The following is a 16,990-nucleotide window of genomic DNA, read 5'->3' as shown; positions in this document are numbered from 1 at the left end:
ACATAATGTCATCAAAACAGACAGAGAATCTGGAGAAATCTCTGTGAGCAACAGACATGGATAAAAATCAATAACGGATACCCGGGCTCTCAGGCAGCACTGCACTAAAAGCAGGAATGATCCTGTCATAGAAGTCACTGACTGAGCTCAGGAACACTTCCACAGAAGACCATCTTTGAACACAGTTCGCAGACAGTGATTTCTGTGTTCTATGTGAATAAAACATGTTTATGAGATTTGTAAATCATTTAATTCTTTTTTTATTTACATTTTGCACAGTGTTGCAACAGTTTTGGAATTGGGGTTGTGTTTGAAGGTGCTAGTTTTCCAGTCATTTCACATATGCCTTATTCTACGCTCCCCATGTCTATTACACATCTATTCTTGGCAGGTGTCGAGCCGTAGTACCTGCCTAGCAAACTTGAGACCTTTCTGGCTGTTCAGCACCAACTTCTGCCATATGATCGTTTTTTTCCAACGCCATCATTCTGTTTGTGTTTGTGTGTATTTCTGTTATCCAGATGGAGAAGTTGGCAGCACATGCTGACACTGTGCTAAGAGTAAAAGTGCCTGTCAGTCTGCACATGCCAAGTCCTACATTATATCCCTGCACCAGAGCCCAAAGACACACGCACACATGCACAGGCGCACACACGGTAGAAGTATAACTGTGTGCAGCACACAACGTAAATTTTTTTCCATGGGAACATGTCTTGGATGACGAGGAAAAGAAAGAATCAGAGAGAAAAATTTGAGGACAAAGTCTAGAAGAAATTTATTTCATATTCATAATACTCTCATACATCTTCGTCATCTTCAAATAAAACAGGCAATGAAAATTACAAGCTCCAAACTGGGCTTAATGGTGAAGGTTACATAGTGACTTAGGACATGGTGCAACTCTTGACAGAGCCAGTAAGAGCGAGAAGCAGGCCAGAAGAGAGCGGGAGAAAGGTGAGCGATTGCAACAGGATACAAACAACGGAATGTAAATAGGTGATATAAATAACTCCCAGCTTGCACATGCAGTTCCATACTCAAGTGCATGGACACACACAAATGCATATGCACTAAACTTACACCTTGAAAACAATAAGCGACAAAAAATATGCCATTGTTCTGTTCCTTGAATACATCCTGCCTCTCTGCTCAGTAACACAACAGAACATGCAATGGGGCTTCTTCTCGTTTGAAGCTTGACTGGATGTCAAGTTCTAGATTCATCTGAGCCTCATGACAATGTTCATAGCTTTGAAGTCCCTGTGTTTAGCCGCGTAGTGACCCAGTCAGCTTATTGTAGTCACAGTGACTAATGATGTTAATCTTCTCTAATGCCATTACAGCTCACAGATTTAGCTTAGTTATGTCATATTATGTCCACGTTCAAGTAAAGAACAAGTGTTGTTCTTGCTCCTAATTTTGTTCTTTGGACTTTGTACTGGAGGGTGTCAGAGATCCTCATATGGGACAAATCAAATCTCTATTACAGTGTGATACATCAACACTGTAGGGAGGTGAAATAAAGACATAATTTCTAGGTTAGCTGGTATTCAATTAGCCTATAGGTTTTTATTTATGTTTTCTGCTATATTCACGATTGTTAGCAAACTTTCTTTAAGGCTTTTCTTACAGTTCTTTGTATCTGGGACTAGGGCTGTGCGATATGACCAAAATCTCATATCCCGATATAAGAATTCTATCGTCCTGATAAGATATAAATCACAAAAATGTAACATTATCTGTTAATTCTGTGAATCTCGGGCAGCTCGACTTGCGGGAAGTGTTTCCAGCTGCGCGTCATGTAGCTGGAGTCGAGTGTTTTAGCCACAGCTGCCCTGGGGCAGACTGGCAGAAGCCAGGCTGCCATATCGCGCCATCGGCCCCTCTGGCCAACACCAGTAGGCGGTAGGGTAAATTTATTATATCATATTACATTATATCCTCTTTCACATTAGAGCCACGACAGGACCCACTAGAACATGGGAACAAGTAAAAGTGAAATATAAGAATATTCTACAGAATGGTAATATTTATCACTTATATTGCTTTTAGTCTCTTGCAAAGAGAGCCTGAAATAATCTGTTTGTTTGTTTATAACAGCAACCAAGAAAAGGACAGAGCAAAAAAAGACAGGTGGTGGTCCTGCACCCCCTCGTCAACAAGTTGGTTAAGTAAATAATACCCTCACGGGAATATCAATATCTCTCTATGAGCACACTGTCGCGCTGAGCTAAAGGATCCTGTCTATCCCGCAATATACGCTGAATTCTGAGAACTCTCCTTGTCAATCTTGCACCTTCCGCAATGGGTGGCTCGCGTATACGGACAGGACATGGCTGCGACAGACTTCCCAAATCCACCTTCGCTTTTATAGCCGTGGTCTCTCATCTTGATTACACGACGTAATTTACAATTACTACTCTGAAATATGAATTACATCTGAAATAATCAAATACATGAAATAGAATGATTAATAGTACATTTCCCTTTTTTTAGGAAATGACCTGTATGTATCTGTATGAAATCAATAAAAGGATCAAGTGCTGCATTATCTTTAGTTACATTGATGTTATTTATTTATGGTGAAACAGTGGTGGAATATCGCTGTTGCTTTCGTATAAATGAAGCGGACATACCTGAGTGGCCGCGATCTAATCTTGTTTACATAAAGTAAACCTGCTCCCGAGCAGGTTTACGCTTACGGATCTGTTGCTATGACAGCAAGTCCCGGATGAGCTTCGGAGAACCGAAGGATCCAGGATCGCGCGAAATCGTCAACAATCAAATCCAGCTAACTTACTTAGCGCGGTACGAAGAACGGGCCCCTGGTAACAGTTTCACTCCTACTGTGTGATGAATATTTGTGGTTTTCCAAAAAAAAATCCATCTACTGTATTTGTATGTGAGTAATGCAAAGTGAAACTTGGCTTTGCATTTGGTGTGAACACACCATAGCTGTCATTTTTCTTCTTAATTATTATCTCCCCTGAAAAAACACTTTATTTTCATTTAGTTTTTTTCTTTAATTGGAAGCTTTCTGTCTTAAAGCAACCTTCCCACTTTCACAACTCTCAGTCCTTTATTTGCAGTATGAAGACTCCATATAATGAGCACAATTTCAAAACAACTCTTCTGATTCTTGTGAATCAACAATTTGTCGTGTAAACGTATTTAGTGCGCAAAGTAAGACCATTTCCAATCACATTAGAGAACGAGGCACAGCGACTGCAGTTATCTCTGCGAGTGTAGCGGGAGATACACCGCATGAGATGCATTCTCGCCACTGGCAGCACTCCGGTGTAGGAAAGCGTGCTTGCCTGGGTAGTGAGTGCAAAGAGTCGGGTCAGATGGCAACTGCTCATTTGCTGCGCATGCATCGGATTTACCTGCTCTAGTGTCACATGCGCTTAATCAGACCACATGGACCTTGAACTCTGGACATGGCAGAGAAAAGACATTTTAATGTCCAAGCTGTCAGAGTCAGGTATTTGAATTCTTGTCTCTCTGCCAGGAAATGCAGACAACAGTCCAGGACTGTTGCTGATGTGTGAAAATGTTTTTTAATCTATCCTCTGGTATTCCTCCATCCATCCTGCAGCTTATGACACTTTCCTATTCAATGTACAGATATGAAAATCAGGGCAAATTTTCCTGCATGCAAAATGTTAAATTAGTCTTCTTTGCAGCATTGCTTCCATCACACAGCACTTTCCCAACCATGAATTCCCCTCAGCTTCTGCTATCTACAATATGCATGTCTCTCTTCTGCTCTTCCAACTTTGTGTTTAACTTCAGGCACCATTACCCACACAAGGCCCCAACTTTGAAGCTCACACCCACCGCTTGTCGTTGAAGCAGATGTAACTGTGGATTGTGTGTACAAGCCAGATGGACCAAACCTCTGCACGGTTACCACTAGCTACCACCTCTGTGGTAAGGAACACAGCCCTGTTGAACAGAATCAATCTATGCGCTTAAGGAGTGAGGTCCTTTTGAGCCACACAGACAATCAAGGAAGGAAGGTTGTGGAAGAAAATAAAAGAAAAAGGAAAGTGTGTGTGAGTGTATATGTGAGCAAGGATAGATAGAATGAAATGACTAACACAGCCTATAATCACTATGGTAAGCCTTTAACTACATAGGAGCATCTCCAAATGTCTACTCTTGGCTTGTTCTGTGGCTCGCCTAACAACAGACATAAATATGCTGCAGACACAGAATTCCAGGAAGACTCTTTTAAGTCCATAAGCAGAGCAACAAAATGATTTTAAACAACTCCAAAAGCATAATGCTGAGGGTGGCTCACATACTGCACAAGACTGCATTCTTACTGTAAGCGTTATTTTTTAGGTATATAAAAAAGCCCATGCAAAGCATTTTCCATTTAAGCCGTAGTGAGAAGAGCAGCTGTCCAGATTGGAAGTTGTGCAGTGGTGAGCTTGGGAAAGGCACAGGCTGCATGTGTTTGCTCATGCTATCACAGGCTGCTTTGTGTTTACAGATGTTTTAACGGTTGTTGAGGAAGACCAGGACTGAACTACCACAGTGGTCACTGGGAACCATTTCAACATTTGAGGTGAACCAAACAGAATGTTCAATGGTTTTGACATCACCTGGTTATCAGCAGTTTTTCCTGAGAGCTTATCAGAATGGTACTGTAAAAGTGACAGAGATAAAGATATTTGATCCACTTTGTTAACAACGTCAAAAGGCCCAAGGGCAAAGACACAGAGCTCAAAATGTATCCTCAGACATTAGTCTCAGCTACACCAAATTTATTACCTGAACTACGTACCTTTCCCTGCTTCCTCGCCTCCTCCTGCCACATCAGAAAATATATGAAAACAATCACGGGAAGGCATAGAAATTATAACCCGTAACATGAACCTCAACTATAAATAACAATTCAGGCCCGAGGCAAAGAAGATGGACTGATTTACAACAAAAATCTGAGAAAGAACGGTTTCTTTTGCACCAGTACTGGCATCGGGAAGAGAAATAACAATATGTTCAGCACTTGAACTTTCAAACTTGATTCCACTTATTCCTGCTATAAAAATCTACCTAGAGAGCCTGTGTACCATCCTGAACATGTATGACTGAATTGCAACTTGCCATAATTAAATATAAAGTAGTTTTAGAGCAGTGAACAGACCGTTGGAGGGGGCCTGACCCCCGCACACTAAAGAAGTCAAAGGTGGAAAGTTACTTCTAAGACATTTTAAAGTAGGAATCAATTATTTTTATAGGAAAAAAAACTTTAAATGAGGAAAAGAGAAGAACTTTAGCTAGATAAAAGATGGTGAAACGTTAATTTATTGTCACTGTGTTTCAGATTGCTGCAGATTGCATAACAGCAAATGGAAAAAAAAAATAGAAAAGACGCACTAGTGTGGACTTGATCTTAATTTGACCGGAGAAAACACGATGAGTTGGCATTCTTCGGTGGATTCCAGTGGTATTTTTCCATCTGTTTCTCATTAAACCCATACAAAGGAAGATGAAATGTCTTAGTAAATTGGCAAGCTATTTCCCTGTTTAAGAATACCGAAGATATGGCAAAATTACAAAACTAAAACTACTGCTTGATTCCATTTATTGGTTACGCAATCAATAAAACTGTGTACTGATAAATAAGTCAATCAAGCTGTGTTTTCTTGAACATAATGATCTGCAGGCTCTTTGTACTCTCTGCTTACAGCAATCTGAGTTTGCATTCTAAAAGCAGGAAAACACTGCACACTATTAAATGTCACCTACATCAAAAGCACTGTAAAAACAAGAGGGAAATAAATTGTCCAATGCTGTCAACTGCACTATTAATAACTTAAAATAGCATATAAGGCATGCCATACCTTCCATAACCATGCAGACATGATGTGCTGCGATGCTTAGGTGCTCTTTTTCAAAGGCAATCCAAGTATAGAGAGAGATTTTACTAATGCAAATCTAAGGTAATGATAAATAGTTTGCATGTAATACGTGCACGTGCAAGTGCAGGGCCAAAATCAAACAGTTTAAATTCCACTAATGTTTCTCCAGGTAATATGCATGCTTAACATTCTGGCAACAGGTGCTGCAGCAGCCAGCAGGCTGCCCAGAGATGGCCTGGAGATCTCAGGTCACTGACTCATGCTGTCTGGCTCACCTTTTAATGGCAATGAACAGATGCACCTAAGAATATACTCAGAGCACACTACCTTGCCAAAATATAACTGGTTTGCACGCTTTAAGCGTCATTAAATGTATGCAAATGTATTGAGCATCTGATTTCAATTATAGGCCTTTCTCTGGATCAAACAAAAACATTCAATCAACAGATTAAGACAGAATTAAGCTGCCTGCTGATGGTTAAGCTGCTAACTCAATCTTTTTGGACTACAATCCTTACCATAATAAACTACAGCCAATTAATTTGGATGGAAATAAAGTCTTTTCATCCAAATGTGCACAACTATAATCCCAATAGATGCCTTAAATCCACAATGTACTGATTCATTGCTTGAACAAGAGTCAATTCTGTTTTATCCAAGCTGAACCAGGTCCATCTGCAATAAAAAACTTTGGTCAGAAAATGCCTTCTTATCCGTCTTCCAGAAGTAATCCTCATAAAATACGTCCAGGAATGCAGACACTGCTGCACAAGAGATTTTCCTCTTGACCACCTTCGACTGATCACTTTTTGGGGGTTGCTAGGAATTTCTCAAACCTGTTTGTTGCAGAATAAGCACCATTTTTATTTTCCAGGTTTGACACTTTTACCTTAGTTGTAATTGTTTCTATCATTGGGCTAAAATGTCAATTCATTATTTCACACTTATTTTGTGGTTGTTTGCAAGTTTTTGGTTTTAAAAGGTAAATTATGGCAACATCAACTCATTCCCTCATCTGCAGTATTCTTTCACCTAATTATTTCAGATAGATCAGTGGCACCTGGGTTAGCTGGCTGAACATCCTGCATCATCCTGTCCCTGGACTTTGACAGAGCAGCCCCAGTCATATATTTACCCCGAGTCTATTGATCACTATCCTGCCTGACAAGCCAGATCAGGAAAATGCAGCGTTTGCTCAACAGTGAACCTTTCCACATGAATCTGAACAAACAGCACTCTGCAACTGATGTCTGACAAAAGACGTGATAACAAGTGTCAACAACATGCTGCACGCAAAACACACTTGTTAATATTTGATGAGGTGAACATAGAAAGAGAGAAGAATTATTTTTTTTCTCACATGTTATTTCTCACTCTAACTGGTTGTGACACAAAGCTGTAAGAACACCAGTAACTTACCTGATGATGTCGTGTGGTCCCAGTCTGTGAGAAATGTAGATCCTGGAGAGGGCAGCCAATCCAGGGAGGAAAGAATGAGAAGAATCAGGAGATTAGAGGCGAGTGAGAGAGCCATGATGCTGTGGAGAGACAGAGGATAGAATAAGAGAGGACAGAGACACTGTGATTATAATTATCAGCTGAACTCCATGGTGACACTCCCATGTGAACTAGCCTCCTTCCCCCACTAACGCCATCTTTTTCTCTCTGGCCTGTGAGCACAATTTGTGACCGCTATTTATTTCAGTTGGTGTACATGAAACCAAACACTGGACAGGATGTAAGGAATTATCACGGGAGTTTGCAGCTACGGCATTTCAAAGCTGAAAATATGAATGGTGGGGTTTACGTGTGTTGTTTCGCTTTGTGTGAACTCTAAAAGAAAACATTTTTTATCATTTCAGAAAAGATCTCAGTAACATTTCTATTAGTTACAGCTACTTGAAATAACTTTTCCATGACGTACACGCTACCTTCTGACTGTTTAGATGGTTAAATCCATTCGTTTCACAGTCGATTACATCATTAGACAGATATATGCTCCTGAAAGCCTGTTATTAGCGCTAGGGCAAGTTTTTAAAACATTACTTAGCTCCATGTTTCTTTGGTTTATTAACGATAAATGTGTCAGTATTGGAAAACTGATGCACTATTACATTTAAAGTTATTAGTGGAAACAGATGTGAGTTAAAACTTCCAACAAATAAAAAGAAAAATTAGCATTTGTTTGGAATAGCTGTCACCATTTGAGTGAATAAAATCATGTTCCGATCCATGCTTAATCATCCAGGTAAGGAAATTCCGGAAACTTGATTCTGTGATTTGCAGTGGGAGAATGTCACATCCGCTTGAACAGAACCAACTTTCTGGGAAAATCATGTTCCTTTTGTATCAGCTGGGAATTATAGATCTTTGCTAAATTAGAGTTATTAGCATTTTCTGTAGGGTCGGTTTCTGGTGGGTAAGCAAAAAGTAGTTATCTAAATCCACAATGATGCCAAGAATGTCAAACCCAACAAACTGGCTTTTCAAGACCAAAATATTTTAGATAGAAACCAACAAGTAGTTTGACTTTGGCACTTTGGATCTAATTATGAAATCCTGTATGGCAATTAATGGCAATTTTAATGTATGACACAAAAAGGGTAAAATATCCTTAAAAGAAAAAGCTGTGGAGGCTTAACTTGTAGAAACTGTATTTCCCAACAAAAGTTCTAACACAAACTCTCCTGCCATCTTTGTAAAACATATATTTTAGTAGTTTATTTATTTGAAAATATGATGGCAGCTAATTCACAAAACGCTCAATAAGTCAGTGTTAGAGACAAACTCTAAATATAGGCCAAATTTTCAGTCCGCACCCTTGGCTATTTACAGCTGTGGCTCCACGACTTTACTGGACAGCAAACAACCCCATCCCCACAGGATACATTTGCCTAAATTACGTGGTCCAAGTATCTTAAGATTCCTGAATCCAAGCTTATCTCATTTTATCTTATCTTCCACATTATCTTATGTAATCTTGTCTTATCTTATCTTGCAGATCCCACAGGTTACAGGAACTGCTCAAGACTGGAAAAGTCTGGTATCTTAAAAAACCCTAGCGACAAGAAAATGTCTGGATCCAGCTCACTAGCCCATATTTACCACACTAGTCATCCATTTACTTGATTTGGCTTAGATTTATTACACATTAAAACAAAGAGTCTAGATTTAAGGGAAAACAACATCTCAGTTTGACAAAAGAAAAGGTTTTCATTTCAGGCTTTTAGTCCAAGGATAGACTTAATCCATGTCAGTAAATCTGAAACATGAAGCACAACTAAAGCAAGAACAAACGGAAAAAAACAACAAAAAACTAAACATTGCAACATGGACAAAAAAAACAAGAATCAACATAATTTTGCAACTCTGGTTCGTCACATGTAGCAAATTTTTTAATGAATGTGGCAACAGACAGGTCCACTGTAAGCAGTCAGTCATATTTGTGCTGATGACTTCCAAGGGTCCAGAGGTCATATAAAGCCAAGTTACACAGTGCAAGAATTTATGGCAGAGAACTGTCAAGAGGCAAGCTCATGCAGACTTACTTAAATGTTTCTCAAATGAATTTCATATTTTTGGCTTCCGTTCTGTTGAACAATTATTAACCCGTCCGATAAACACTTTCAGATAAGAAATTTTATTTTTTTTTTGCTTGTTTGTTTGTTTTTTCCCCCTTGGAAAAGTTAAGTTCATTGCACTTCTTTTTAGCATAATTTTTTTTACTTCTTTAACATTCTTCCAGTAAAAGTACTAAATTGGAGCAAAGGTGGCCCCTTTACCCCAAAATATGTCCTGATGTTAATCCGTACTTTAGTCTCACCCTTTCACATCTGGAAGCATCTGTGGACATCCTGGCAAGGCTGGTGCTTCTTCTCCATCTTGTGCAAGCCTGTCCCCCGTTTTTCTTCCTCTCTCACCCAATTACAAACTCACAGGCTGACAGGAAGAGTTGTCTAAGCCAATCAGAAGAGAGGGAGGCTAAACCCAGGCCTCTTGGGGTCCCTTGGTAAACATTTAAGGCCTGCGTCCTCAACCCTCCTCCCACTACCTCTGCCCTAAAGCATACACACACACACACACACACACACACACACACACACACACACACACACACACACGTGCATACAACATGAACACATCACACATACTAAGGCACACAGATGCAGACCTTGACTTGGCACCCCTCTGCCAGCACCATGCCTCTCCTATGTTTCCTTAAATCTACTATAATCATCTATGTTTGTTCTAAAGAAGCTGACAGGGGAGGCAGAAGCCAAAGAAAAAAAGGTTAGTGGGTGAAAGGACACATCGTTTCTGTTAGTCCCTTCTATAACTGAAGAAGGACAACATGTACACAAACACTCGCAGAGCAATGTTGCAAGCTAGAGTTTAGTTTGAGCTTCCTTTAGCGAGAAAGCAAAAAACAGAAAGACTGTGTAGTTGGCGCTCTGACATTTTGTAGTCAATAAATATTTTCTATGGACACTAATTTCATACTCTAAATTTACTTATGTGCACTGTTGTGTTTTTGAATTGTGTCTTAGGGCAGGGGAGTAAAAGCAAGTCATTCCAAAATACATTTTTTCTTTTATCTTCAGTGTCCACAATAACTTGTTTTTGTATTAAAATGGAAAAAGAACCATACTTTCTTTTTAAGGACTCTACATCCAAACCATAGACTGTATATAGAATATGGGCAACGTAATAGTAATGACATTGTTTTTTGGACTACTGTGCCCTAACGTTTTGTCTTTATCATACTGGCACTCCTCAAGCTCCTTTGCAGACATAAATGTCCAAATTTATTTGGGTAAGAGGATAGAAGAGTGTTAATTTATCGGACAAAACCAGCACCCTGGAAAACTAAAAGCTCAATAACCCCAAGAGGCCCGCTTAGTTTGGTTTCATGTTAATGACATTCGCAATACAACACAGAAGTCAGCAAAACAGTCTGTGCTCATGTCCACATATAATACAACAGGAAATTTGAAATGAGATTTAGCATTTGGTCATTACAAGAAAGAAATTCTGCCGTAAGGTCTTCAAGGCCATCATGAAACACTGATTCGGATTACGAAGAAAAGAAGGAAGATTATTTTATTCACTAACAGATGGGGGGGGGAGGCTTTGGGCAATTTGACCTGCATTTTTCATTTTCCCCACTTCAGTGTTTTATTATTTCGTGGGGCATTAAAGAAAAACGAATGTTTATAAGCTCTAAATGGCCTGAGGTGATTCAACTTTGACAGAATGCAAATGACTTAACATTTTCACATTTCCACAACAAAAGTGGAATTTTGAAATCATAGCTACTCTGCTAAATGCTACAAAATATTTATAACAATTGCGTGAGACATTAAAAAGTTTTTGAGCACTGTGATTTAAAGAGTGGATCTGTGTGTATCCTGCCCCAGGATGCACACACATGCAGTAAATTATGCATAATTTTATTTTTGCAATTGGATTTCTGATGTCCCCTGAGCAGAAAAATACAATCAATCTTAAAAATCTGTGATGTAAACAATGGAATTTTTGTGGAAGAAAAACGTCTACAGGGCATCTTTAACTGCATACAGTTTTAATCATGAAATAATGATAGCATGTCAGTAAAAATCATCACCCTGGGAAGCTTTAAAACAAATATAATTTAGATGCCAGATGCCAGACAACTACATCGTCTTCAAAACAAGACAAAGTAAACATAAACAACCAAGAAAAATGTGGAATATAATGTTATGGAGCCGTGATTTTTTTCTCACCAGCAACCCAACAGGCTTATTATTTATGGTTTCATAGAGCGTGTCACTGTGTCTCAACATGGTTTAGCTATACTTTGTGACTGAAGGACAATAAATAAACATAATTTGGAAAATGTTGTGGCAGAAATTATAGTCATTTTAACGAAATCTATTCAAACAATGACTGTGTTGTGCGTTTGCCCACTACTGGTTCCTGTAATACGTATCAGCAGGAGTGTACTTCTCCAAAATCATACGTCAGTTTCTGTGCCAAAGCTACGGGGTTTTCTTTAGAGGGGTGGAACAACACAAAATGATTATGGTGGAAAAAATTATTTTTACCACAGGCCTGATCGCTTGACAATCATCATCATGAAAACAAAAAATAAAAGAAAACTAAACTATGCTGTTTTGAGATATTTCCAGTTCACTTAGGCCCTGAAAAATCTTTAAACATTACAGCTTTCACCAAACTAGCATAATTTAACCAGGTATGCTCCACAGGAGCATCACGGTGTAGGAAAAATGGAACCACAATGCATTATTGTGGATGATTGCAGTGCAATTTCAGTCTCGGGTTCAGAATTGTTATATCTCTAGATAGCATGCAAACATTTTTCCTTAACTTCAACCCCAGCCTCAACATTTTAGTAAATGTAACACTTCCACATGAGTCTGCACATTACACCAGGTAGTGAGTGAGAGTCTACCTCGGCAGAGCCAATCAGACAAGAGTAAGGACCTGAAAACAGCAGCAACCAGCTCCTCTAAATAAGCCTTGTGCTGCTGGATGTATTTACATACATTTGTCTGGAAATCAGTATATTTGTGAAGAAGCTAGGTACATATAAATATATATGTAATTTTTAACCTATGCACATATATGTTTGTGTGTCCACTTCCCTATATAAATATGGCTACTGGATGGTTCTAACGTCCCCTGCTCTTATTTCATAAGAGAGTGCGGAAAACTCAGAGTCAGTACATTGGCATGAGAAAAGTCTCTGCTGGAAGCAGATCAGGTCACACATCTGCAAACCCCGCTCATGTCTATGTGTGTGGGAGACCAGCAAGGGAAAGAGTGGGTGTCTGTGTGTATATGCATGCATATGTGTATAAATAAAATAAAGCATGCGTGTCAGAGAGAGAATGACAAAAGTAATGAGCACAAGCACGAGTCCAGCAGTCAAATTGCTTTACAAAATTTCCAGTTGTGTTTGTGCGCACGCGGGCATACAGCGGTTTGTCTAAAGCTATCGACTATTAAATGTTTTATGTTTTAAAATCAGGTTTTTCATCTTTTACAGGTGCCTGACGGTGGTAAAGCTGCTACTAGTCAAATTTGGCCATTTCAGAGACAGTTTTTAAAAAAATTAATCAGAACTGGAAAATTAACTGTGCCATTAGGCTTTAATGATTTATTGTGATTTACTGAATAGTTCAAATTTAGTGGTTGAGGTTTTGGAGTTCAATCTAATTTGAAGGAATCAAGTCTCTATCCAGTCTAACCCCTTCCAGCTCTGTTATTTGGACTAATTATATCTGTGCAACATGTACCTTTCCCTTTTGGTCTAAATCTGCTGTTTCTCTCTGTATGTCAGACACACACAAGCACATTCTGAAAACCATGACTGAAGCCCAGGTGTACATGGATGTGTGCAAAATGTAATGGTTTCCAGAGTGCTGTTGAGCTGTCAGAGGTTTTGGAACATAACAGCTGTACTTAATGTTGTGTGTGACGACAGCGAGACACAAACCGATGGCTGTAATGTCTCTTAAAACTACTCGCCTCATGTTTTGAAATTTCTTTTCAGCTGCACAGTAGGGGCTGGTGTGTAATTGCTGTAGTTACACAGCTTCTCACCACATGTCTCATCGTTGCTTTTCTCTGCATTAATGCAGAAGTGATCAAATAAAGCATCCAACTGAAGATGCTTTAGCTACATTAGGATGAATATTAGCAAGTTATGCATCTATAAAAATTGATGTGATGTTTAAGACACACTGCCGACGATTTTTTTATATCTGTATTTATACAGAGAATCGATTATGGGTAAAACTTTAAAGTAAAATACTGTTTTCAAGCAACTGCACAAATGGATTTATGAGATTCTGAAGTGAAAGTAAATATGGTTCTTCTAGAAAATAAAAGGCACAAAACACACCAAAAACACACAACCTGGACTGCTCAAAGTGCAGATGGGGGTGATGAATAAGAAGAAGCAGAGCTGGAACTCTGCCTTCTGTGTATCTCATCAGAGTGCAGTGTGCGTCCTAATCAAAACTGCAAAATGAGAAACATTGTTCTCCTGTGGTTCGTAAAACGGTCAAGCGTTCACTGATGAAGAGCAAACAAACTGAGATTAGAAGCTTGCGAAACTGGTAAATGCATGTGCTGTTAATAAAAACGCAATAAGGAGGAAAAACAAAGTCCCAGACTACTCTTTTGGCAGGTGTTTGGATGGTGGTCATTTTTCTGGAATGATATAAACTCGGTTAACCTATTAGTGCAAGGCTAAATCAATTACCATTTCTTAATATATTGTAAACAGTGAAGTCATTTAGTCAGTAAGAAGCTTGATTACATGAATGTTTGCAGTTCCTCTTAATATTATTGTACTGGTTTCATATGATATTGAGTGTCTTTGGATGGTGTTGAATCCAACTGAGCAGTTTAGGTAAATCACAGCTCAATATTGGTGGGATAAAAGAGAAAATATTTAAAAAGAAAACTGCCAATTTCTAGAGAAAATCATAATATTTGTACTCGACATGCAGTACTTCTCAAACTTTAGAAGCCAAAGAAAGCTCACACTCCACAATCATTATCAATAAAAAAGATCCCAGCTTAATTTCAGATGAACTAAAAAGTTAAGAATCGCAGCATCAGCTCTTCCTTTTGTTTATTCCCCCTTTAAGTCATATAATTCACTCCACGTTTTCCCCCAGGTGTGCCACCCCCACCACCCACATGCCCACCAATGAAGCCTGTGCAGAACCACTGTCCTAATGTCTTGCGTCTACAATAACAGATATAACTGTACAGATATCATAATCACTCAATTCTGAATTTGATGCATGCAAAGACACCAAAGAAAACAAGCACCTTCTGAGCATTTTAGAATAGCTTGATCACTTTTTAAAGAAACAGCGCTTCTGTCTCATTCCAGATGTTTGTATTTCTCCACTGAGGTTTCGGTATTTGTCAGCATGCTGTTTAACACAGCGGGACTGTACTGTACAAACACCCCGGAGCTGTAATTAACGGGACTTAACGGGTAACAATAGAAAAGTATACATCCGTCACATCCAGCTATGGCTGGCATCCCATCCCAAGCTCTCCAAATTTCTCTTGCAACGCCAATTTGCAGCACAGGAAAAAAAAAATCCCATTCGTTGTTGATTCTGCTGTAAGCTCTTAAAAGTGCGCACCAGAAGAACAAATGAGTTTGTGATGGGTTGGAAAGATTTTCTTTTTCTTTTTTTTCTTTTTTTGCGTAAAAAAAAGAAGTGCTGCATTTAAGCTAAGCCTCGAGACGTGCATAACATGCTTAAAATGTGGAGCTTTATGGGCACAAACAACGCATTTCACTCTTTAAAAACATAAACTAACTTACTTCATCCGAAGCGTGGAGCTGAAAACTGCAAGCACGGCGCAGATTTACTTTTCAGAAGTTGCTCATCTGATGGCCAGCGCAAGCACTAACGGGTTACAAGTCCTGCTTCTTCTTCACTGCAGACTGCTCGGCCCGACTCAGTCCTCACCGGGACGACTTTTACATATCACTCAATCTCAGGATCGGACGCGTGCTTTCCTGGTGCGGTTTTTGCCTTATTTGCTGCTCATCGTCTAGACCACTTGGAGGGGTAGAGACACGCTACGTCGCTTAAACAGAGAAAGTGGGCAGTGTGTCTCGCGTAGCGATCAAGCGCCCTCATCCGCCAGCAATCCACTCTGCTCTGTTGACCACCACCACAGAGGGGGCAGCTAGGGAGAATGACTGCCGGGCCAAACTTCCAAAATAAAACCCCTTTAATACGCTGCCATGCTTTCTGGTGAGAGCAAAAGTGAAGAGAAAGTAGCGACCTGCACGAACAGCTTATTAGAGCAGACGAACTGTACTGTAGTTGAATGGGTGTGTTTAGAATAGTTGTTTATGTTAATTGTTAATGTTTTAGATATTTAGGAATGCGGTGAAATGTAGTTTTCTTTATTATTTAGATGATAAAGTCTTAGAAGAAAAAACGTTTTGCTTTTCTTTTTCACGTGAAATGTATATTCTCCCCCCAAAGGTTATATAACCATCAGAATAAGCCACAATGTATCCTGTCCTTGTGTGCGAAAGAGACATCGTTTAACTACAGGACACTTCCATGGTGGGGGGACTCTGTCCTAAACTGTAGCCTGTGGAGTGTCCACCAGAGACGTCACGCCAAGAGAGGCTCGGCCAGGATTTCAGCTGTCAATGGGCCTAAACCCCCACACCCATAAGCAACCAGTTAGTAAGGACGACCCGCCCCGACACGTGAATAACGTTTCATGCGCCAGCTGTTGCTGCTGGTTTGCTTTCCCCCCTGAGCACTGCATCCATATACGCTGTCTCATTATCGCCACAGAGCTTTTCATTTTTTCCAACGTGTTCATGATTTCACTTCCAATCGATGATTACTCAAATGCGATCAATGCAAAAAAAGTTCAACTGTCTCATTAAAACTACCCAAGCCTAATTTTGGAGAGCTGCAGCCTGCAACACACGAGTGTCCACATACCCATTATGAAAGTACGGATCACAGGCTGTGTAATGTATAAAGCTGAGCTAACCCTTGCTCTCTAAAACGGCAAGGAGCTTCAAACTCCAATTACCAATATCATGATTGGAGTTTTATTAACAAAAACTGAATAACCTAGGCAAGAGGGGCATTGAGACAAAGAAAAAGACACGGAGGAGGGCACAGAGGAGAACGAGTGCTTGTATTTCCTTGGTCCCAGTGCTTTTTATCTTTCTGCCAATGCACTGATGCAGTGTTGACATAATTTGTGATGTGATGAGAAAGATATGGAATTGGCCTGTCTTTACAGAGCGGAGCTGGCCTTTTATTTTTATATCCTGTCCTCTTCTTGTTTATGAGGTCCACAACTTATAGCTATGGCTTTTCCATGTCGTTCAACTGCAGTGCGCATAAAAACACTCAGTGAGAGACCAGGGCTGCTCCCATGCAACATAAATACTGTGAATTATAAACTAGCAGAGGAAAAAAGCTCGAACTGAAATAACTTTAATGAGGTTTGCAAGTGTTGTGCGCCATTATTCACTGCTGATCTTTCACTCGACACGTTGTGACATTAATTAAAGAAACAGAAAGAAGAAGAAAAAA

At 39.6% G+C, this 16,990-nt stretch overlaps 1 protein-coding gene across 3 annotated transcripts in view; it reads right to left on the bottom strand.

Moving 5' to 3' along the window:
* Positions 1-15,594, bottom strand: part of ghra (growth hormone receptor a) — a 29,042-nt gene extending 13,448 nt beyond the window's left edge. The window contains exons 1-2 of one of the 3 annotated variants that reach the window (XM_085367383.1): positions 15,232-15,594; positions 7,293-7,411 (exon numbers count right to left, since the gene is read on the bottom strand). In XM_085367383.1, coding sequence (XP_085223509.1) covers positions 7,293-7,411; positions 15,232-15,236 — 124 coding nt within the window. In that variant the 5' untranslated portion in view covers positions 15,237-15,594. Of the gene's footprint in view, positions 1-7,292; positions 7,412-9,685; positions 10,544-15,231 lie in introns of those variants that run through there. The other 2 variants (XM_085367381.1, XM_085367382.1) reach the window with 2 other exon arrangements.
* Between the last annotated feature and the right edge of the window lie 1,396 nt (positions 15,595-16,990).

The sequence above is a fragment of the Diplotaxodon limnothrissa genome, linkage group LG12 (genome assembly GCF_057381915.1).
Source record: "Diplotaxodon limnothrissa isolate DT_005_m linkage group LG12, D_limnothrissa_male_GT1.1, whole genome shotgun sequence".
NCBI lineage: Eukaryota > Metazoa > Chordata > Actinopteri > Cichliformes > Cichlidae > Diplotaxodon > Diplotaxodon limnothrissa.
The sequence above is the reverse complement of the archived record's forward strand: the minus strand, read 5'-3'. Positions and strand labels throughout refer to the sequence as shown.